Source organism: Strongylocentrotus purpuratus, unplaced genomic scaffold (assembly GCF_000002235.5).
Source record: "Strongylocentrotus purpuratus isolate Spur 01 unplaced genomic scaffold, Spur_5.0 spur5_scaffold_11, whole genome shotgun sequence".
Lineage (NCBI taxonomy): Eukaryota > Metazoa > Echinodermata > Echinoidea > Camarodonta > Strongylocentrotidae > Strongylocentrotus > Strongylocentrotus purpuratus.
The window spans coordinates 28,444,494-28,463,803 of NW_022145596.1; the positions used below are offsets into that span (position 1 = coordinate 28,444,494).

Consider the following 19,310-nt stretch of genomic DNA (forward strand, 5'->3'; position numbering starts at 1 on the left):
TGTTTTACACAACAGCCACTTCAGTCAAATATACTGTGCAAACGACTAGAGATAGAGTCTAGCACTATACTAAGAGTCTTCGCAGTTTTGTTGGATTGCTGGAGCTGTACATATATGTCATACTCGTTATTTGTTTCGGGTTAAATCTATCCTCTCTTCTCCTTCGTTATGTATATCTTTTGTTCTCCTTCATTCTAACCTCTTCTCTTTTGTTTTGTGTATTTCTTTGTTTCTCCTTCAATCTATCCTTTTCTCCAAGCTTCGTCATCTTATTTGTTTTAATTTGATAGTTTCCCTTTCTCGACCTTGTTTATGTATTTCCCTGTCTTTCCTTAGTCTAGATCTATGATCCTCTTAGCTCTTCCGCAATTATGTATTTCTATGTTCTTCCTTTGACTTATCCTCTTCTCTTTCCTTATGTGTTTCCTTGTTTTTCCTTCTCCATATCCTCTCCACTATCATTGTCAGTTTCCCCTTTCTATCATCTTCCCTTCCCTGGATGCGTGCATGCACATACTTGCGCTGACGACTCGAGACTCTTTCACCAGAGCACTTCTTTGAATTTTTTCGCGAAAATGGCTAAACACTTGTGTAAAAAAAAATATGCGCTACCCGGCCTCCAAAAGAAGGGATCTTTTGCAATTTGAGAACCACATTTGGCGCACCGACACTTCCTGGAGGAAAAAACGAGGTCTTCTGATTGGTTAGAAGTTAGAGAAAAGTGGCTGTCACGTCGCGAGACGTTGCCGACTGTATATACTGTGTTGTTATAAAAGTAACACTCTCTCCAATTTTATGTATACAACAAAAAGTTGTCTTGGAAACCACTTCTATCATTACGGATGGGTGCAGTGAGAGAGCCTTTGACGGGAGTCTTGTGAGGCGAGCCCCAGGAAGTTCTTGATTTAAAAAAAAAAATTAAAATAGTTGTCACGAGCGATCATTGTAATTTGCTCCTTGAAAGTCACACAGTCCCTTTCATTTCATTTTAGAAATAACCTCTCTTTCTCTTAAACAATTTTGTAGATTTTTTTTTTTATTGTTGCACTTTCGTCCGCAAATTTCTTAGGCACATCTCGAGCCAACTCATCGGAAATGTAATCTGTAATTGTAAATTTAAGTTTCATATGTTATTTCTTTTTTTTCCTTCCTTCTTTCTCTCTCTCTCTCTCTCTCTCTCTCTCTCTCTCTCCCTCTCTCCATTCTCTCCACCCTATATCTTCTTCGGCTTCTTCTCTTTAAATTATTTTTTCTTTCTTTAGTCTTCTCATTATCCCTGCCATTTCCCTTTTCCATTTTCCCCTGGCGTAGGCACTAATAGGAGTTCTGTTAAAGTTGTCTACACAAAATAAAAGGAATACAACTTAGTCATGAAATGGAAATAAATAATGAAATTCATGCAGTTCCTTAAAAGGAATACAACTTAGTCATGAAATGGAAATAAATAATGAAATTCATTCAGTTCCTTTAATCTATAATGCATATCAATATGACTATGCCATCATAAGTGACTTTGCATAGCATTAGCAAGTATGGGCGACATAGATCTACTTTTACTTGTATATGTCCACCCCGGACGGTAAATACATATCTGTTCCATTATCTTAAAATCCAGAAAAATTGACACTTTCTGTAATTATGTGCACAAATCAAAAGGGCGTCCCTGAAGTGAGTGACCGAGGATTACAGGATCTATACCTCTCCTCGATCCTCGTATCATGATGATGATCAAAACAAATTAACACAGAAGACTGGAGAGTAAACTACAAATCATAACAGAGCTGCTAGCGCTAGGCTATACGGTAATCGTGTTACATTACATTGGTGCATACTGCATGCAATATGCACCTACTGAGTGTACATACTTAAACAGTTGTCTTTTCCAGCAAGAAATCTCCTATTCATCTGTATTATGATGGGAATAAATGGGGTATTGAGAATGTTGTGCAGACCGTCTGCTACACTGTTGCCCTTAATCATCACTTTATCATGTCTTTCAAGTTTAAATTCGGCAAGTTTTGATGGCAAACTGAATTCAACTGATTCCACTTTTTCAGTGGAAGAATCTATCTTCCAAATCTTTATTCAGAAATTCAACAAGACCTACACAAGAGGCTCACAAGAATACTTCAAGCGCTACAGAATATTTAAGGTAAGAAAAAACATGTAACAGGTTCACAGAATCTAGACCCTATCTAAAAGTCACTTACATAGACTTAGTGGGATAAAAGATAAAGGTAAAGTATGCAGCGGCAGAATGAAAACAAAACTTCAGTGTTTATGCAGTGAAATACTCTATTGACAAGGAGTGACATACAAATGAGATTGGCATGGAAGGGGGGGGGGGGGGTGGGGTGATTTCAGCCAACAGAGTGGGAATGAGGAAACCTGTGTATGTGTGAAATGGAACGGAGCATGACCGGTATATGCGGTAGTGGTGTGAAATTAAGTTGTATAGATATGGGGCCCTCAATCCTCACACATCCCTGTTAATATTCTGGTCTCGCCAATTCTCAATATGAACTAGTTAAGCCTCGATCACTGAGTGTGTATGCCCACTTGCATCTAAATATGCAGAGGTGGAATGGAATTAGTGAACGGCTATGGTATGAGTAGTGGGTTATTTCATGAGAATGCCAATTAATATGCCAACAGGGTGCCCATTGCATGATGCTCCCCCCCCCCCCCCCCAATCCCTTGTCTGGCATTGACAACATGTGAGCTAGGCCCTGACCGACACGCACAAGTACATCAATAGGTCTGGGAGGAAGAGGAGGTGTATCATCGAGGAGGTGTATCATCTAGGATAGGCACATTCATGGGGCACTAGAGGGCGCTTCGGTCGCGTACGAAAATCTGAATGGCCTTGCTGCGGTGGGTCGGCAATAATCAGCCCAAAACTTGGATATGGGAGGTTGGAAGGATATATCTTTTTTATAATGTTATCCGGTCTTACCCTTAACCATCCTATGTTTAATCTATGTAGGAATAACATGCGAGTATGATAAGAGAAACATCTGGACCATTACTGAAGTAACTTTTAAAATATTAGCCTAGAAATGACCACCAAATGGAAAAAATTTGGATTTTTTTACCCGACAAATCTTCATAAAATCTGAGTTATAAACAATTCACATCTAGGTACACTAATACAAATACGATTTTCTGAAAATTCAGGTATGATTTTTTAAGTTTCTTTCAAGTATATTTCTGCGCATTGCAGCGCCAATATTCTTCACTGCTTCAAAATCACCCTTGATTTTTTTTTTTGCAACGAATTTGATACGAGGTCCGCGAGTGTTCCCCGTTCCTTGCGTGTTGAAAGTTTGGTAATACTAGTTTGCATTGACTCGCGCACGAAAAAATGGTCAAAAACAAAATGTCAAATGAAGAAATAAACAAGCTTTTGTATAGTTATAAGAGTTCTACCGAGGTTTCTTTGTCGATTTAATTTATTATATAGTCTCAATTAGAATTCAGAATTATCTCACTGAAAAGTTAAGAAACCGACGATGTTCTCGATCGTAGTTATTTTCATTTTGCCAGCAGCCGATCTAGCGTTGTTTGGGCAAAAAGCTAGGCCGCTGCCTTCCCACCGCGAACCTTTCAGAGTCCCGCTAAAATGGCGCGCTGCGAAGCTCCGAAGCTGCGTTGGTATCGCTGCAAACTCTCAGCCGGCTAGCTCCCCATGACGGACCATTCGCGGTATGGTGACAGTGTGTGTGTGAGGTATGATTTTGGATTCGAGAACGCACGTAACGCAACCGTGCGCGTCATTTAGAGCTGTCGAATGTGTACGACCAATTTTACATGTACGATTTTTAGTACAGATACTTGGTCAGTTTTCTTCTTATATCTTTGGTTTTACAACATTTAAAAATATAATTTCTTCAAATCTGCTCCTGACTCGGTTCAGACTAATTGTCTGATGTGTTTTCAAGTCAATTTTTTGAATATATTTTTTTGCATGAATTTGCCTATCTAGGAGATGAACTTTCAATTTCAATGAATTTCTGATTTGAGTTCAGCCTTTATTCTAATTATATACCCAATATCCAACTTTCTTACGTTCGAACAGATGTCTAGAGCAATTAACCATGTTCTCACTTCTGATTGTCATTTTTGAATGCATGGCTCTTTAGAGGCATCCATGCCATCCTCAAGAATATTTACTTTCAATGATTTAAAAAAATTAAGTATTTTGTCAACTTTCAGCGATTTTCTTTTATCAGAATTATGTAAAAATCATGATAAAGTGATTTACAGATAAATTTGATTAATGATACCCTGATCATTCTTGACCCTTGCCTAAAAACAAAAGTAGGTGTGATAAAAATGTCTAACAGCTAACAGGGCAGCGTTTCTCGAAACTGTCATAACTACAAGTTCACCGACATCCCATTGAAACGCGTGTTAAACTTAATACAAGCGTGTCAATGGGATGTCGGTGAACTTGTACTTATGACGGTTTCGAGAAACGCTGCCCAGATAAATACCTTACCATACCACAAATACCATACCAATTATTTTTTCATAAAAATTGGTTCACTTCTCCTAACATGTACATGTATGTATCTCATGTCCTACATGCCTCTGCTTTATCTAATACCTGATTATGTTTCTACAGGAAAGCTTACTGAAGCATGAAATGTTAAATGCCATCGCTACTCATAGGGACCATGCAACATACGGCATTACCAAGTTTTCAGACCTCACTTCCGAGGAGTTTCAATTTCAGTATCTCGGAACCGCCAGCATACCAGACCAAAGCGTACGATCGGTTCCTGGGCCAGTGCGGAGACCCTTAAAGACCATGCCCCTTGTGTATGACTTGTGAGTATTGCCTGTTCTGTCCTAGTTCTGTCATTGTCCCCAGCGGACCATTCGGAAGTGATCAACACAAGGTCACATATTGAGCACTGGTGATTACCGGTCAGCTTCAGAAAATATGCTTTAGTTATGAAATTATGAAAATACCTGCAGATAATATTGATACCCTTACCCCTGTAATAGTACAGAAAGGGAAAAGATATCTTTTAACACAGAAAATTGTGATCTTTTTAGTTGATGCTATTCATTTTTTTCTTCAAAATAGTTTATCTTGATTAAAATGCATAATCCTTATTCCAACTCCTTTACACAAAAAGTTAGAATTGTCACACAGTTGAAAACATGACAACTCTAAGATAACCGTCACACACTGTAGGTACTCTACATTAATGTCCAGTATTATGTTAAACATTTTTTATTATTTTTTTCTATTTGTGAATTCCTTGTCTGTTGTAATGTACAGAAGGTCCATCAAGCCTCCAGTTGTAACTCCAGTGAAGAACCAAAAGTCGGTAAGTTTTTTATGAAAAAGAATTTTAAAGAAGGGTGAAAAATGACTGGCACAAGCAATATGAACAACTGTTGTAACTTTTACTGGCCTTTATTGGACATTGGATATTAGTTAGTCAGGAATGATACATGATAACCATTTTCAATTGTCTTGATTTCTTTTTCTATCTTTTTGTGTTTGTACATCTTCCGAAAATGAAAATTATACCAGTTGTAAAGGAGTATACTGGTCCCACAGTTATGATGTGATACAAAGTAATATTTGTTTTTTTATCAATATCATGTTGTATGAACATAGGAGGAATAATTCCTGTTTTTCTCTCTTGGAACTAGTGTGATGAACCCTATGTTCCTCTTGTTTTCTGAAAAAGTTTGTATATAAAGATGACATACACTGTATTCCTAATTCTGGCATAGTAGATCCCTAATTTTCACTGTGGAAGGTTGGCAGGTATTCATGTAAGATGATTTTCTTTCTGAAAATCATCTGTCTTTCTCAAAGAAAAATAATATTGTATTTTCCTAACATATACATTTATACTGAAGAGAATATATTGAAGATAAAAATTCTAACACTATCTTGTCTCTCATCTTCCCCCTATTCATCACCCACATCAATCTCTGTACATCCCAGTGTGGAGCATGTTGGTAAGTTATAGGAATGCAAGTATTTTTATCATTAAAGATAAAGTTGAATTAATTGTCATGCGATTGCATTGTGAATGAAACGGTGTGGAATCGATCAGAAAAGGTTGATCATCTAGCATATAAGTATTGGTGTGTACTGATCTTTTTTCCTGTTTACACGCGCCTTGAGCACTCCACAGAGTGGATTTGGCGCGATATAAGTTACATTATTATTATTATTATTATTATTACTGCAAGGTTCTGGAATCATCAAAATGATAAGAAATTTGGCCCAGCTAGTCTTGGTAAAGTTACAAGCACTGTACACAGAAATATGTATATGGGACTACACAAACATGTGGCATAAAAATCTGTCCCATTGTTTATGCTGTAACATGCTTTTCAGGGAATTTTTGTTATCTGATGTTCTTCCACACTTGCATAATAACAATGATAACGCTCACAAAATATTTTTCACCTCTTCCCAGAACTCAACCTTCTCTTTAAAGTTTTTTGTTGTTTTGGTTACAGTATTGGTTAAAACCCAATAAGTTTTGTATTTAAAAGATTTTACACTCTAATGAGTAGCAGGGCATCTGGAGGAAATTGTCATTCGTTAAAGTTGCTGACATCCTATTGAAATGCATTTCACAGTAATGTTCATGAACATGTACTTAATGACAGTTTTGTGAGACACTGTCCAGAATGCCTGCAACTCTGAATAGTAACAAAATTGAAATGTTCCACTTCCAAGGTTGAGGACTAAATGAAAATAAGCTGACATGGCCTTATTGGCCTATAAAATTTAAATACTGATATGTGATACACATTTGATATTCCTGTTTTTGTAATTCCTATCAAATCTGTTATCTTGAGTAAAAAGCTTTCAGAATCTACCTTTATCCAAAAGTTAATCATCATTCTATAATACGTAGTACATTTTAGCACATGGAATTTGCTAGACATGGTCCTTTAAATCAAGTGATTAGCTGAAATATGATTTTGTACTGTATCTGACAAAAATCATGAAAAAAACATAAAAAAGAAATAGGAGTATAAAATGATATTTATCTAAAAAATTATCATGTCCTTAAAATACTGTTAGCTGTTCTGATGGAAAAAATTAAAATAAAATCTCAAAATTTGTGTTGATTACAATAGTGCTATATGAATTTCTAGACCTAAATATGTAATTAAAATATATACTGCATTTATAAGCAGTTATTTTTGTAGAGGGGGGGGGGGGGGTGTATTTACTGCCGATACAAACTTTTCTAATTGCATATTTACAGGGCTTTCAGCGTTGTTGAGACCATGGAAACTCAGATTGCCTTGAAGACCAAACGTCTTACCCAGCTCAGCGCCCAGGAGCTGGTAGATTGTGGGACCGCTGCAGGAGATGGTGGTTGCCGTGGCGGCATACCATGTAAGACACTTGATTGGCTGAATCGAACCAAGACATCGCTCGTACCTGAATCCACGTACCCCTACAAAGCCAAGAAGGGGGACTGCAGAATTAATAAAAAGTGAGCATTCAATATTTTCATCATTTGTTTTTATTCTTTTGGGTTTACATATTACTTATAGTAGAGTCAATCTTTTAAAGTTTAATACAAAATGGTCTATTTAACATAGACATTTCACATACAACATATTTATGGCATTGGTTGGTACCCTAGATTCGACCCATAGGAAGAAGAGCAATCAGAAGAAATCATGTTAATAAACTATCATTATTCTTCCATGAGATGATACATGTTCTATAGGGATGGGGGTTTGAAATGTACCAGTCACCTAACAAAATAATTTGTGCACAGCTAGAATGTATAAAATCAACCTTAAGAACTTCACCCAGCATTCTGTGGGCCAACAGATAAGGAGGATGAAGAAAATAAAGAATGACTTAGAATTGTAAACACTGATTTGAGTTCCATGTGGGCTCTCTTTTTTTCAAGCACGTACATGTATGAGTGCGTGGAGTAGTTTATTCATAAGCCACTTTTATGTTAACTGATATTGTATTTAAAGGGAATCAAAACCTTCGTACTAAGTTACTTTTATTGTAAAGTTTAAGATATTTGAATAAAATCAGTGAAAATTTGAACAAAATCGGGCAAGGAATAAGGAAGTTAAAGCTTTTTGAAATGACTAGTCACTAGAGAACTGTCCATGCCTTTTGTACATCAAATTTCACAATTCTTTCGTTTTCTTCGTATTTATTTGTGTTCTTCATCCGACTTCATAGCATGTGAAGTAGAATATCATTTTGCATTCTATACCTTGCTTTCAGGGGAGTAGATTATCTCAATCATAAGAAAGAAAGAAAAACACGAAATTTGATGTACAATAGGCATGGAGAGTTGTCCACACTATGATGTCATCAAATTGAATATCACCCTCTAGTGCAGGCCTTCTCAACTAGTTTATTAGAAGTGCCAAAACGAAAAGAATTTGTAGTTGAAGTGCCACCCTGTATGGTTGACTGTGCTGCGAGGGAGCGTAGCGACCGAGCCGAAAATGGTTGGGGTCCAGGGGCGAAGCCCTAGCGGGGGTAGCAGGGGGCAGAGCCCCCTGAAGCTGGTGGATTTAGGGCTTTCTAAAGGCCCTAATGGGGGCATTTTTAGCACCAGTTCATTCCACAATATAATCAATCATAATTTCATATTGATGTGACAAAATTAGTACAATTCCTGGGTACAATTACACTGGAGGTATATTTATATGTAGTGTTTTGTGTGCAATAAACATAGGAAATGTCAAAATAAAGTGAAAATAAAAAAAAACAAAACAAGATGTTTCCAGAGATTGGCAATGTTAAAATTGTTATCCCATCATAAGCTAATTGTTGTTCAGACCTTAGGTTTAGATTCGTATAAAATGGTAAAAAACAATAAATTCCCCTTCTTCATATTTGTTAAGCAGGCATTTTGGGACCAAATTCGACTGCAACTTCTTGATTTAGCTGAGTATTTGATTCTAAAATATATATTTTCTTTCTTTTTGTTTTGTGTTTTGTTGTTGCAACAGTTGCGCGCCACTCCGACTGACCGCAAGTGCCACAAGTGGCGCGTGCGCCGCCAGTTGAGAAGGCCTGCTCTAGTGACTAGCCATTTCAAAAAGCTTCAACTTCCTTATTCCTTGCCTTATTTTGTTCAAATTTTCACTGATTTTATTCAAATATCTTAAACTTTACAATAAAAGTAACTTAGTATGAAGGTTTTGGTTCCCTTTAAACTTGTAAGATGTCTTTACAGAATTAATTAGAAATAATATTTGAAGCTTGTATTTTGAATATGGTATTACAACATGCAACTTTAAACCTACATAGCAAAATATTATTTTTTGATTGGTACACTATAAGGGTTGGGGGTAGTGGGGTAAAGGGGTTGGGGTTAGGCAGGGACTAGGGTTCAGATACAAGATTGAAATTATTACGCTTTCAAAAATCAAGAAAGTAAAGCAGGTTCCTTCATTTTTGCAACATTTATTACCAATATGTATTGTGAGTATTGCAATTATCTGTTTAAAAGGCAAATATTCTACCATAGGTGTTTCTAGAAACCTGCTTTTTGACTCCATCGCAGCAGAAATTTATCCAATTCCTTTATGATTAAATGTAAAATGGCTATAAATTGGTGCATGATATTATAATTTAGGATTTATTCTTGTATAATTTTTTGACATGCATAGAAAGGAGCTACACATTAGGCCTTCAAAAAAAGATGTTGTATTGCCCTTTTATGTGCCAAAACACGGGTTGGTCGGACGGTCAGTCAGAAATAATTGTTCTTTTTTTAACTGATTTTCTTTCTCTCCCTCTTTGGGCCGATATTTCTCAGTTTTATACATATTTTTTTATTCATTAAACATTTTCTTCTTCTTCTAAAAAACGTTCCCCCCAAAAAAACTTTTTAAAAAAGTGGACCTTAGATTTCAAGATTTTTGGGTTGGTCGCAAAGAGCAATACAACATCTTTATTTTTAGGCCTTATAGTAAAAACTGCTCTTGAATTGAATGAAAAGCTTAATTTTACTCACCTAAGCTCTTTATGGCAATTGATTATTTTATTTTCCAACTTCCATTTTTCTTTATTTGATTTAACAGCTCAACTCTAAATGCAGTTGTGACAAACTTTTCATGTGGAAAGTGAGTACGAAATGTGGCACCTGTTGCCTTTAAAACTTGATTTTTTTTTTTTTTAGGGAAATGTTATAATTCATAGATATTGTTTTACACCTATCAGAGTATTTTCAAAGTAGATTTGTATTGTATTTCTATCCATGAACTATTTATGTTGAAAGCATTTAAGGCAACCACATTTTTTTTTTATAATTCCAAACAAATTGATCAGATTCTATCCAATGAATCTTAGTATTTTTCCATTGATAAGATGTTATGTGTCCCACCCTGGCACCAAAGACCGGCAAGTACATCATGACAACTATTTTCTAGACACCTTTTGTTTATACCTCTTTGCAGAACTTAGCTAATAATAATAATTATCCTTGCTTACATAGCGCCTAACACTTCCTATGCAGAAGTCTCTAAGCTATACCTTTAATCTGTCTTCATATTGAACTTTCTCAAGCTTTTGATAACTTTTTAAATATTTGTTTACAAATTGATCAGATTCTGTTTAATCTAATCTTTTCTATTGATAAGTCATTGTGTGCTGCTTCCTGGCACCACAGACTGACAAATATAGTAATTTACGACAAGAAAGTGTTTGATTTGTATTACCACCATCTCACCAAACTTAGTTATGCCGCTGATGAGGAGCATGTGATGCCTGCCATGTTGTATAACCAAGGTCCTCTTAGTATCTCGGTGGATGCAGAGAGTTGGCAGTATTATCTAGGAGGCATCATCCAGTACCACTGTACACCGACCTACCTCAACCATGCTGTGCAGATCGTTGGCTTCGACATGTCAGGTGGGTTAAAGGTCAGGGGTCAAAGGTCATCTTGAGTGTTGGTGATGATACTGAGCTTTGAGAGGGCACGTCTGTTGTCATTTGAATTCTTTATCACACAATTCTATATCAGATCTGTTTGCTGTGTAGGAACTTTCATAGTTGTTCATGTTTACCAAAAGAAAGTTGAAATAATATCTTTTTCCCTTGTGGAAAACTTATTTTTGTTTTTGTTCTGTTTTTATTTATCTTGATAAATGAAAAACTAATGCATTCCTCCATTTACACAGCTAGAAGACTGAAAAAGAAAGAAATTACAGTCAAACCAGTTTAGTGGCCACCTGTCTGTAAAGACCACTTATGTAGTTCCCCAGACAGAGTTTACTTGTTGAAGTAATACTGATATTAAAGGAAGCAGTACACAAAGACCAACTTTCATGTTAAGTTACCCTTAAGCAGTATTTGCTTTTCATGAATGTTTACAGCTTTCCACTTTTTGTCTCTATTTTCTATCACAGGTGATATACCATTCTACAATGTGCGCAACTCATGGGGAGTTAACTGGGGCATTGACGGCTATCTGAAGATCAAAATCGGCAACAACGTGTGTGGGGTCGCCAGTGCAGTTCAAACTGTTTCAGTGTAGATTCGTAAACATTTAACAAGTCTTTTTTTTTTGGGGGGGGGGGAGTCAAGTATACAAATATTGACTGCTCATGAGGATGATGGTGGGAATTATCACTCCCAAGGTGGTGTTCATACCCGCCCTTCTATCACCCCCGAGGCAAAGCCTCGGGGGTGATAGAATGGCTGGTATGAACCCCACTGAGGAAGTGATAATTCCCTCCACCATCCGATTACAGAGCAGTCAATATGTGTTTTATATACCTCATCCGTTCCAAGATAGACGTATTCATCAACAACTTCTACAATATTATCATCAAATTTAAATAGGTCTATATGAATTGTTCGAACTTTACCACGAGAAAATACAACAACTTCGGTTTTAGCTGCGTTGACATGAAGAAACCATTTTGAGCTAGAGCGCCGTGACAACGCGTGAGTTGCGCACTGGGGGGAATCTTGTACGCTGTGTTTGTGTGCAAAAGTCGCACAGGGGTTAGGAGTTCTATCACAGGGTTTGATAGAACGACGCAATGATCGATCAAAATGCACCTTGTCGTGTGATATAGTCTTGACAAATCAGTGAATGACAATCTATGTATGAGGTATATAATTAAAGATATTTGGACATGATAATGGTTTAATATTATTTTTTATATAAACCATAACTATTGAAAACTGACGATGGTTTGAATAAGACACCAGTTATGGGTTGTCAGTATCAGTGAGTGGACATGGGGGTCATGCTACATCACACTCTGACTTATTAAGAACATGCTCGGCAATCTGAATTTGACCTCATAGACACAGGTCTTTGAGACCACAGAGCTTCATGCTTGCTGCAAAGTGGCCTGCTCCTGATCATAGGTGGTTCAACTAAACCCAGGGCTTCCCGGGAAGGTTGCTAGTTCATGGCAATTACTCTTATGTGACCAAGTTTCGAAGTATGCATAAAAATGTTCTCTCTTGAGACAATATTTCTACCAAAGTGTCTTTGTTCTTGTTGATGCAAATATTGTTACTTTGTCTGAAATATTATTTTGGTATTTTATGCCCAGTTCGAACGGCCTATGGCACCAAGATTGTTAATCTGCTTTTGTTTCTGAAGGCCACTGCAAAGAAATTGCAATAGGACTTTTTATGGAATTTTAATTGTAGTTGAATGAGGTCCCCTGTGGCTATAGGAGTATTTAGGCCTAAAAAAAGAAAGATGTTGTATTGCCCTTTAGGTGCCAAAACATGGGTCAGTCGGTCAGTAATTTTTTTTTTCCTTCCTCTTTGGGCTGATATTTCTCAGTTTTGAATGCTTTGATACATATATTTTTATTCATTAAACATTTTTTGTTTAAACGTTTAAAAGCCGACCATAGATTTCAAGGGCAATACAATATCTTCTTTTTTAAAGGCCTTATACTGAAATTGTGTGGTATCGAAACACTTCCAAACAGTTATCAATTATCAGTTGTAACAAGTTGGCATTAGTTTCATGAAATTGTATTTATTAATTATGGCAAGTTGCAACAAAAAACACCCTGATGTTAAAGATTTTTTTTCATTCAATTTCAAAAAAATGAATCGAGCATCCTTAATTGATTATACAAATTTCTTATTTGTACACGTGTAGTTATATGTTTTGGTCATTGGACGATATACTGTATATCAGATGAACTTACATGTATGAGTTGTTTCATACGTTTGTTATATTTAGGCAATCAATATGTATTCATTTAAATATTTTATAGAGATATAGTAGAGGCTATATTACTCAAAATCAGACATTCTGAAGTAGATGGAATAGTATATAAGATAACGCAATGAGAGAAACGAAGGAAAAGACAATGACTGATGAAGACAGAAGAATGTTTCAACCACTGTTTATTTGTATTGTTTGTTATGATTGTTTACTATGTAATTGAAATGGATATTGTATCCTTTTAAGGCTTACTTGAAATATAAGTCGTAGAAGGAGAGAAAATCGGATGAAGAAAAGAATATGAAGAAGGTTTTCTTGCATGTATTTAGTAATCTCTCCTGTTCCAATTCAATTGGTGTCATGGATCAGTACTTGCCCATAATTCTTTTTCTGAAAAAATAAATGAGTATATATCATGTGTATAAATTATGTAAATGAATTTATGATTTAAATATATATTTTTTCACTCATGTATGCAATAAATAATAAATTCAAGAGCAGAAACAGCTTACATAATAAAACAAGGTTCCATTTGGTTTATTCAAAAAAGCTTTTATTGTTTCAATGAATTTGTAAATACAGATACCGGTAGTAATTTCTGCACACTATTTTACAAATACATTTTTTCATTAGGAGAATAAAGTGTCAGCACTGCTGTTATTTGTATTAGGAATTTATTATACCACATCACAAACAACACAATGTTAGTGAATTTATTAACTAAATCAGCAACATGTAAATTATCATACAGCATTGTTGAATAGCATTTTTTAAAAGAATCCTGGAATCAATTGGCATTTCATTATTTTTAACAACTTTTCGCAATCAAAGCAATCATTTTTTAAATTTTATTTAATTTAATTTTTTAATTTTGTATAACTTGTAACACCATACAATCACATTTTGCCTCTGCACATTTGAGTGTGCACAATTGTTAATTGAAAAAGATTAATATATACCTCAGAAAATATTTGTGCTATGTAGAAAACTTTGCAACTTTCAAAGATTGGAATGTAGAACATATTTGAATTGATGCTTGGTGCTATGACAGAAGAAAAAACAAATTACTGATAGCTAGAAAGACATTATCTATGCTCTCACCAGATGATAAGTATAAAAATGCAGCACATCACAATTTGATCTTACAGTATTCATACGAGTTAGTGAAACTCATAAAAAATATCTTGATCTTGTCATAACAAACAGAAATGCCTTCAACCAAATCCACTCCAGATAGGACAAAAATCACATTTCTTGTCAAAACATCTTTAATGAAATTCCCATCTTTTCAGCTTCTGATATAAATAACATCAATGTGCCATAGGTATAGGTATATAGCTAAACATGTCACCCCCCAAAAAAAACCTCATGTCCATACTGATGTGTCAAGTTGTCCCTTTAGCCTTTATGTAGAGAGTACTTAAAGGGATAGTTGAGTTCTGTTTTCAGACCGCAAATGCCTTCAAAGTGCATGGTTATTGCTCTTATTCTTATCTATGACATTTCTAGTGCCCTTTTAGAACCTAACATTGCTATGAAGGTAATTTTAGACCCCAAAATGTGTGAAATTTAGCCAATACGATCATACCAATTCAGCTCCACTTTCAAAAAAATATGGTAACCATTAATTAAAAATACAAAACATGGGCCAGCTAGTTGTGCGTAACATAACCAACACGAAAATGGCAACAAAAAAGCCAACATCGGCATTGGCTGAAATACGACGTAAAAGGCGATATTTCGTTTTTTCAACGGCTTTTTCAAATTATCTAATATTTGTGGTGGTACACAAGTGTTATAAATCGTTATAATTATGGATATTTCAGCCGTCTCTGAACCGATTTTGATCAAACAAAGATGATTTTGTAATTTAAATTGGATGTTCTTTCAAATTTGACACTCAGTTTTCATTTTCTCACAACAAAATTATTTTGTGTAGCGCCCTCCGCAACAGAGCTCAACTATCCCTTTAAAAATTGCAATTTCTCTACAAAAAAGTAATATATGCCAATTTTGAATACAATATATCAAAAGAAAACCGAAGTACAATATATTTTGCGACTGCATGGTCCCCTTTGTGTTATTGCAATAGTAGGCTGTTTTTGCAATGTAAGTGCATCATATATATAATTTCATTCCCCTGTTACGACTAGTTGTATATCAAAATGAAAATTGCATATGTTAGGTAGGGCAAGCCATAATATTTGTCCTACCCAGCAACAACTAATGCACGTAATTTGAATTCTGAGTATTGAGATACATTTATGTGTAACAGGTGAATGAAATGCATGTAATTCGTAACAGACGCCTCACAAAGGCATATCGTCGGTGGGGTGACAAAACCTCGTATCTCAAAAATCATGAATTTTCAGGAGAGCGAAAAAACATTTCCTGTCTCAACAGATTTAGTGCTGTGACACCGTCCTTTGTGTGGAATTTGTGAAAAAAACCCGAGACAGGAGGCATTCCATGAATTTATCAGGTGGTGTCGTAGGCCATATAGGTACACAATTATGCAAAAAAAATCAAAATCTCAAAAAATTGAGATACGAGGTTTTGTCACCCCACCGACGATATGCATATTATATGGTTACTTTATTAAAATGGACTATTGAAACCAGACATTTGGCATTCAAAAACATATGAAATATTTGTTCCTTCACTGACTGCAAAGGCCTTTCGTGATGTTATGCATTACATGTTTGTACAATAGATTACAATACAATACAATACAAATTTATTCCTCGAACTATATTCTGTTTTTTTTACTAGAATGCCACTGATAAAGTCATTAATAAATTGTATCTTGACGTACAGGCAAGTATAATATTAAGCCACATCATGCAACATTAAAGAATACATTCACTTAGAAGTTAAAAATAATGAATTTATGATTAAAAAAATAATAACCCAGTGCATATTACAAGTACCATGGCATCAGTACCATAAAGCTAACAAAATTCATTTTTCATTCTTGCGATAGAAAATCCAAATGTCTTCAAACATTTTCCTATGAAAATCTACAACTTTAGCTCAAGAACTGTTGGCTTTCTGAGATTCATGTTGATCCTACTTTCTATCGACTTTACACATAACTGATAAGATTTTCTTCATTTCATCAATGAATTCATTTGATACAATAATCAAATTTCTCTTGTAAATCGTGATTAAGCTTTTCATGGTATTCAAATTATTCTCAAGTATATACCGGAGTCAAATTGTGGACAAGTCGTACTTAATCGTGGTTAAATTATGGAAACATAAAGTACTGTAACAGATGTAATATGGGCAATACATAACTGTTCTGTAAGGTATATAGTGTCTAGTCCAGACTTCAATTATTTCAGGTGAATACTTATCAAGGTATTTCAACTTATTATACCGGTAGGCACTTTCTGCTTGTATAATATTTGTTGAAAAGAAACATTTGAAAGGTTAACTTTCCAGCTTAGTAAGGATTTGAATAAAAATCCAAATGTAATTAAAAACACTGATATAAAATGAAAAAACAAATCTTATCATCAATACAAGAAATATAATATTTAAAAAATACAGTTTTTCTACTATGGACGAGCTAAAGATAACACAAAAAATATAATAAATTTTGAAAATGTATGACAAAATAAGATTAAACATTTCATATGACATTAAAGTACAACATACAAGAATGATTGTACATGTATTTAGTATATAGATCTAGAATAAGATACATATTTCAAGGTACTGTATGTTAAACATACAACTTAATATAAAATGTGTGTTCATGCAGCTAGTGCAGCACTTAGTCTAATAATACCTCTCTTCTGCATCAATAGGGCTACAAAAACAGTCAATCAAATAATTACAATGGAATTTAAAATCACAGAAGAAGAAAAAAAAGCCATTACCTGAATACAAATAGATCTACTGAAACAATTGAATTTTTGAATAAAGAATCAGCAAAGGGTCTCAGGAGATTTTAGTGCTAGGATGATATACTTTTAATTACATAATCTAAAAGTGTATAAATCGTCTACCGGTAAATAATATAATCTATGTACAGCCTCAAACAACTTTACCCAGAAAAATATGAGCTGAAGGATAAGGATAAGAATAACGAATAAACAGTAGGCTAATTGCGGACGCACCATGTGAGAGAGAGAGAGGGAGGATTGAGGAGTCCTGAAAAGGACTCTCAGTAATCTTTCTTGAGGGTGTGTAGTCTTGAGAACTATAGTGCTTGGAGAGGATGGGTGGCGGGAGTCGCTTGAGCCACTCATCCTCTCCTAGCGCTATAGTTCTCCTTGAGAACTATAAGCTAAGAAAGATAACCAACAGTCTTTTTCAAGACTACACACCCTCAAGAAAGATTACAGAGAGTCCTTTTCAGGACTCCTCAATCCTCCCTCTCTCTCTCACATGGTGCATCCGCAAGCCTACTGTATATCTACATCACCATGCAAGCCGATACTTAAAGCAGCATCTAAAGAATAATGAAGGAAATAACATAGAATCATGCACACAGAACCCAAGTTGGACTTGGGTTATGTGTGAACCCTATTCAATGCAAGTACGTATGAGTGCACTGAGTAGCCTACTCACAAGTCACTTCTATGTTAGTTGGGAGACGGTGTATCTAAATTTGTAAAATCTCTTTACAGAAGCAATATTTGAAGCTCATATTTTAAGTATAGTATAGGGACATGATTGACACGGAACTCTTAAAGGCCCACTGCACTACTTGTAGCTACTTGCGCCCTCTATATAACAAACCATGCTTAATCGGTGACCATTGGTCCCCCATGATCCTCTTTTTCTTATGTTAACTGAGAGCTGAGTTGATGAGATAACCACCTGTCCAGTGACCTTGCAGGGCAATATAATCCCTCCTGTAAACTACGGCAGATAAGCTTTAACATACAGAGCAAAATAATTTATGTTGATCAGTCCACTTCATGGTTCCTCATTATTAACATGAATACAATATAATCAAGCTTTAATTCTAAAGCAGAGAAATTTTCCACTCAAGGTTGAATTTCAATCCTATTTCTACTAAAAAGGCCATCCACCGTAATATTCACAAATCTTCACATCAAAAAATCAGATTGTCTTTCTCAACAAAGATAATATCAAGATAGACATACCGGTAATACAATACAATAATGGCAACACAGAATTATTAACACCTATGATATAAACTTAACTTCTATTTACAAGAAATGAATATTGTAATATGGGGAAGACAGAGTTCTGAGGAAAATATGCTCATTTGTGCATTGTATTTTTCAGCTGCTGTATTTCAAACCAATATATGTTCATATTTTAACTTAATATTTTAATTCAAGGTAATTCAATGTAAGGATATTTCTAAGCCTTCATGGTAAAAAAAAATATTAAAAAATCAGCCTCAAATAAATCCAAACTACTCGGAATGTCAAAATGTCAATTTAAAAAAAAAATGCTCGCAATGAAACCTTACTAGCTGTTGGGGACAGATAGTATTTTTTTTGTTAAGTAAAATAATCGTAAGTTTTCCTGAAAAGGAGGTTTCACATTGAGCACACCATAAATCATGTTGACAAATAGAATGTTTATTTTTTAAGTTACATAATCTTGGTAACTTTTCTGGATAAGGAGGTTTCACACTTGGCACACCGTAAATGGTCAAATTCAATAGTTTGGGTCTAAACCAGACAAGGATAGCTTTCACGATTAGAGTACTGAACAAACAATCTGTAAGTCTACCTCTACATGCACCTATCCCAAACCTTCTCATTTGTACTGCTTGAACACCTAATCACTAACTTTGTTGCCTAGACATAACTATGAGAGGTTTGAAAGACTTGTACAGATTTATCTTGGCCGTGTTAATGGACCCTGTCAAGAAACATAGTACTGTGAATCCATAATAGGCAGATAGTACACACTGACCAAGAATGCCATAAACCAGAGAGCTACAGTGTAGTTGACTTTGACCACCTTCTATGATTCTTAAATAGCATACACAATATCTAACTGCCAACCGTCCACAGAAAAAGATAGGAATCTCTCAAGGCAAAAGTAGGAATACAATGTGTTAAAGAGAAGGTTGAGTTCTGGGAAGAGGTGAAAAATAATTTGTGAGCGTTATCATTC

General features: G+C 35.2%; 1 protein-coding gene and 1 long non-coding RNA gene across 2 annotated transcripts; one reads left to right on the top strand and one right to left on the bottom strand.

Annotated features, from left to right (window-relative positions):
* Window positions 1-1,800: 1,800 nt before the first annotated feature.
* Window positions 1,801-12,783, top strand: LOC593754 (cathepsin O). The gene is made up of 8 exons (XM_793220.4): window positions 1,801-2,152; window positions 4,628-4,833; window positions 5,294-5,342; window positions 5,975-5,988; window positions 7,260-7,493; window positions 10,072-10,113; window positions 10,728-10,900; window positions 11,398-12,783. Exons 1-8 carry the CDS (start codon window positions 1,913-1,915, stop codon window positions 11,523-11,525), a joined length of 1,086 nt encoding a protein of 361 aa, XP_798313.3. The 5' UTR covers window positions 1,801-1,912; the 3' UTR covers window positions 11,526-12,783.
* A 3,146-nt stretch (window positions 12,784-15,929) lies between these two features.
* On the bottom strand, window positions 15,930-17,994 carry LOC115922325. The gene is made up of 2 exons (XR_004063427.1): window positions 17,632-17,994; window positions 15,930-17,307 (listed from the first exon to the last, which is right to left on the bottom strand). It is a non-coding gene; the product is annotated as an uncharacterized LOC115922325 (long non-coding RNA).
* Between the last annotated feature and the right edge of the window lie 1,316 nt (window positions 17,995-19,310).

Excerpts from the sequence above, each read along its gene's own strand:
- LOC593754 (XM_793220.4), top strand. The coding sequence starts at position 1,913 with ATGATGGGAATAAATGGGGTATTGAGAATGTTGTGCAGACCGTCTGCT. Across the intron at positions 4,834-5,293 it reads ATGCCCCTTGTGTATGACTT|AAGGTCCATCAAGCCTCCAG; the intron begins GTGAGTATTGCC and ends TGTAATGTACAG. Across the intron at positions 10,114-10,727 it reads ACAAACTTTTCATGTGGAAA|TTATGCCGCTGATGAGGAGC; the intron begins GTGAGTACGAAA and ends CACCAAACTTAG.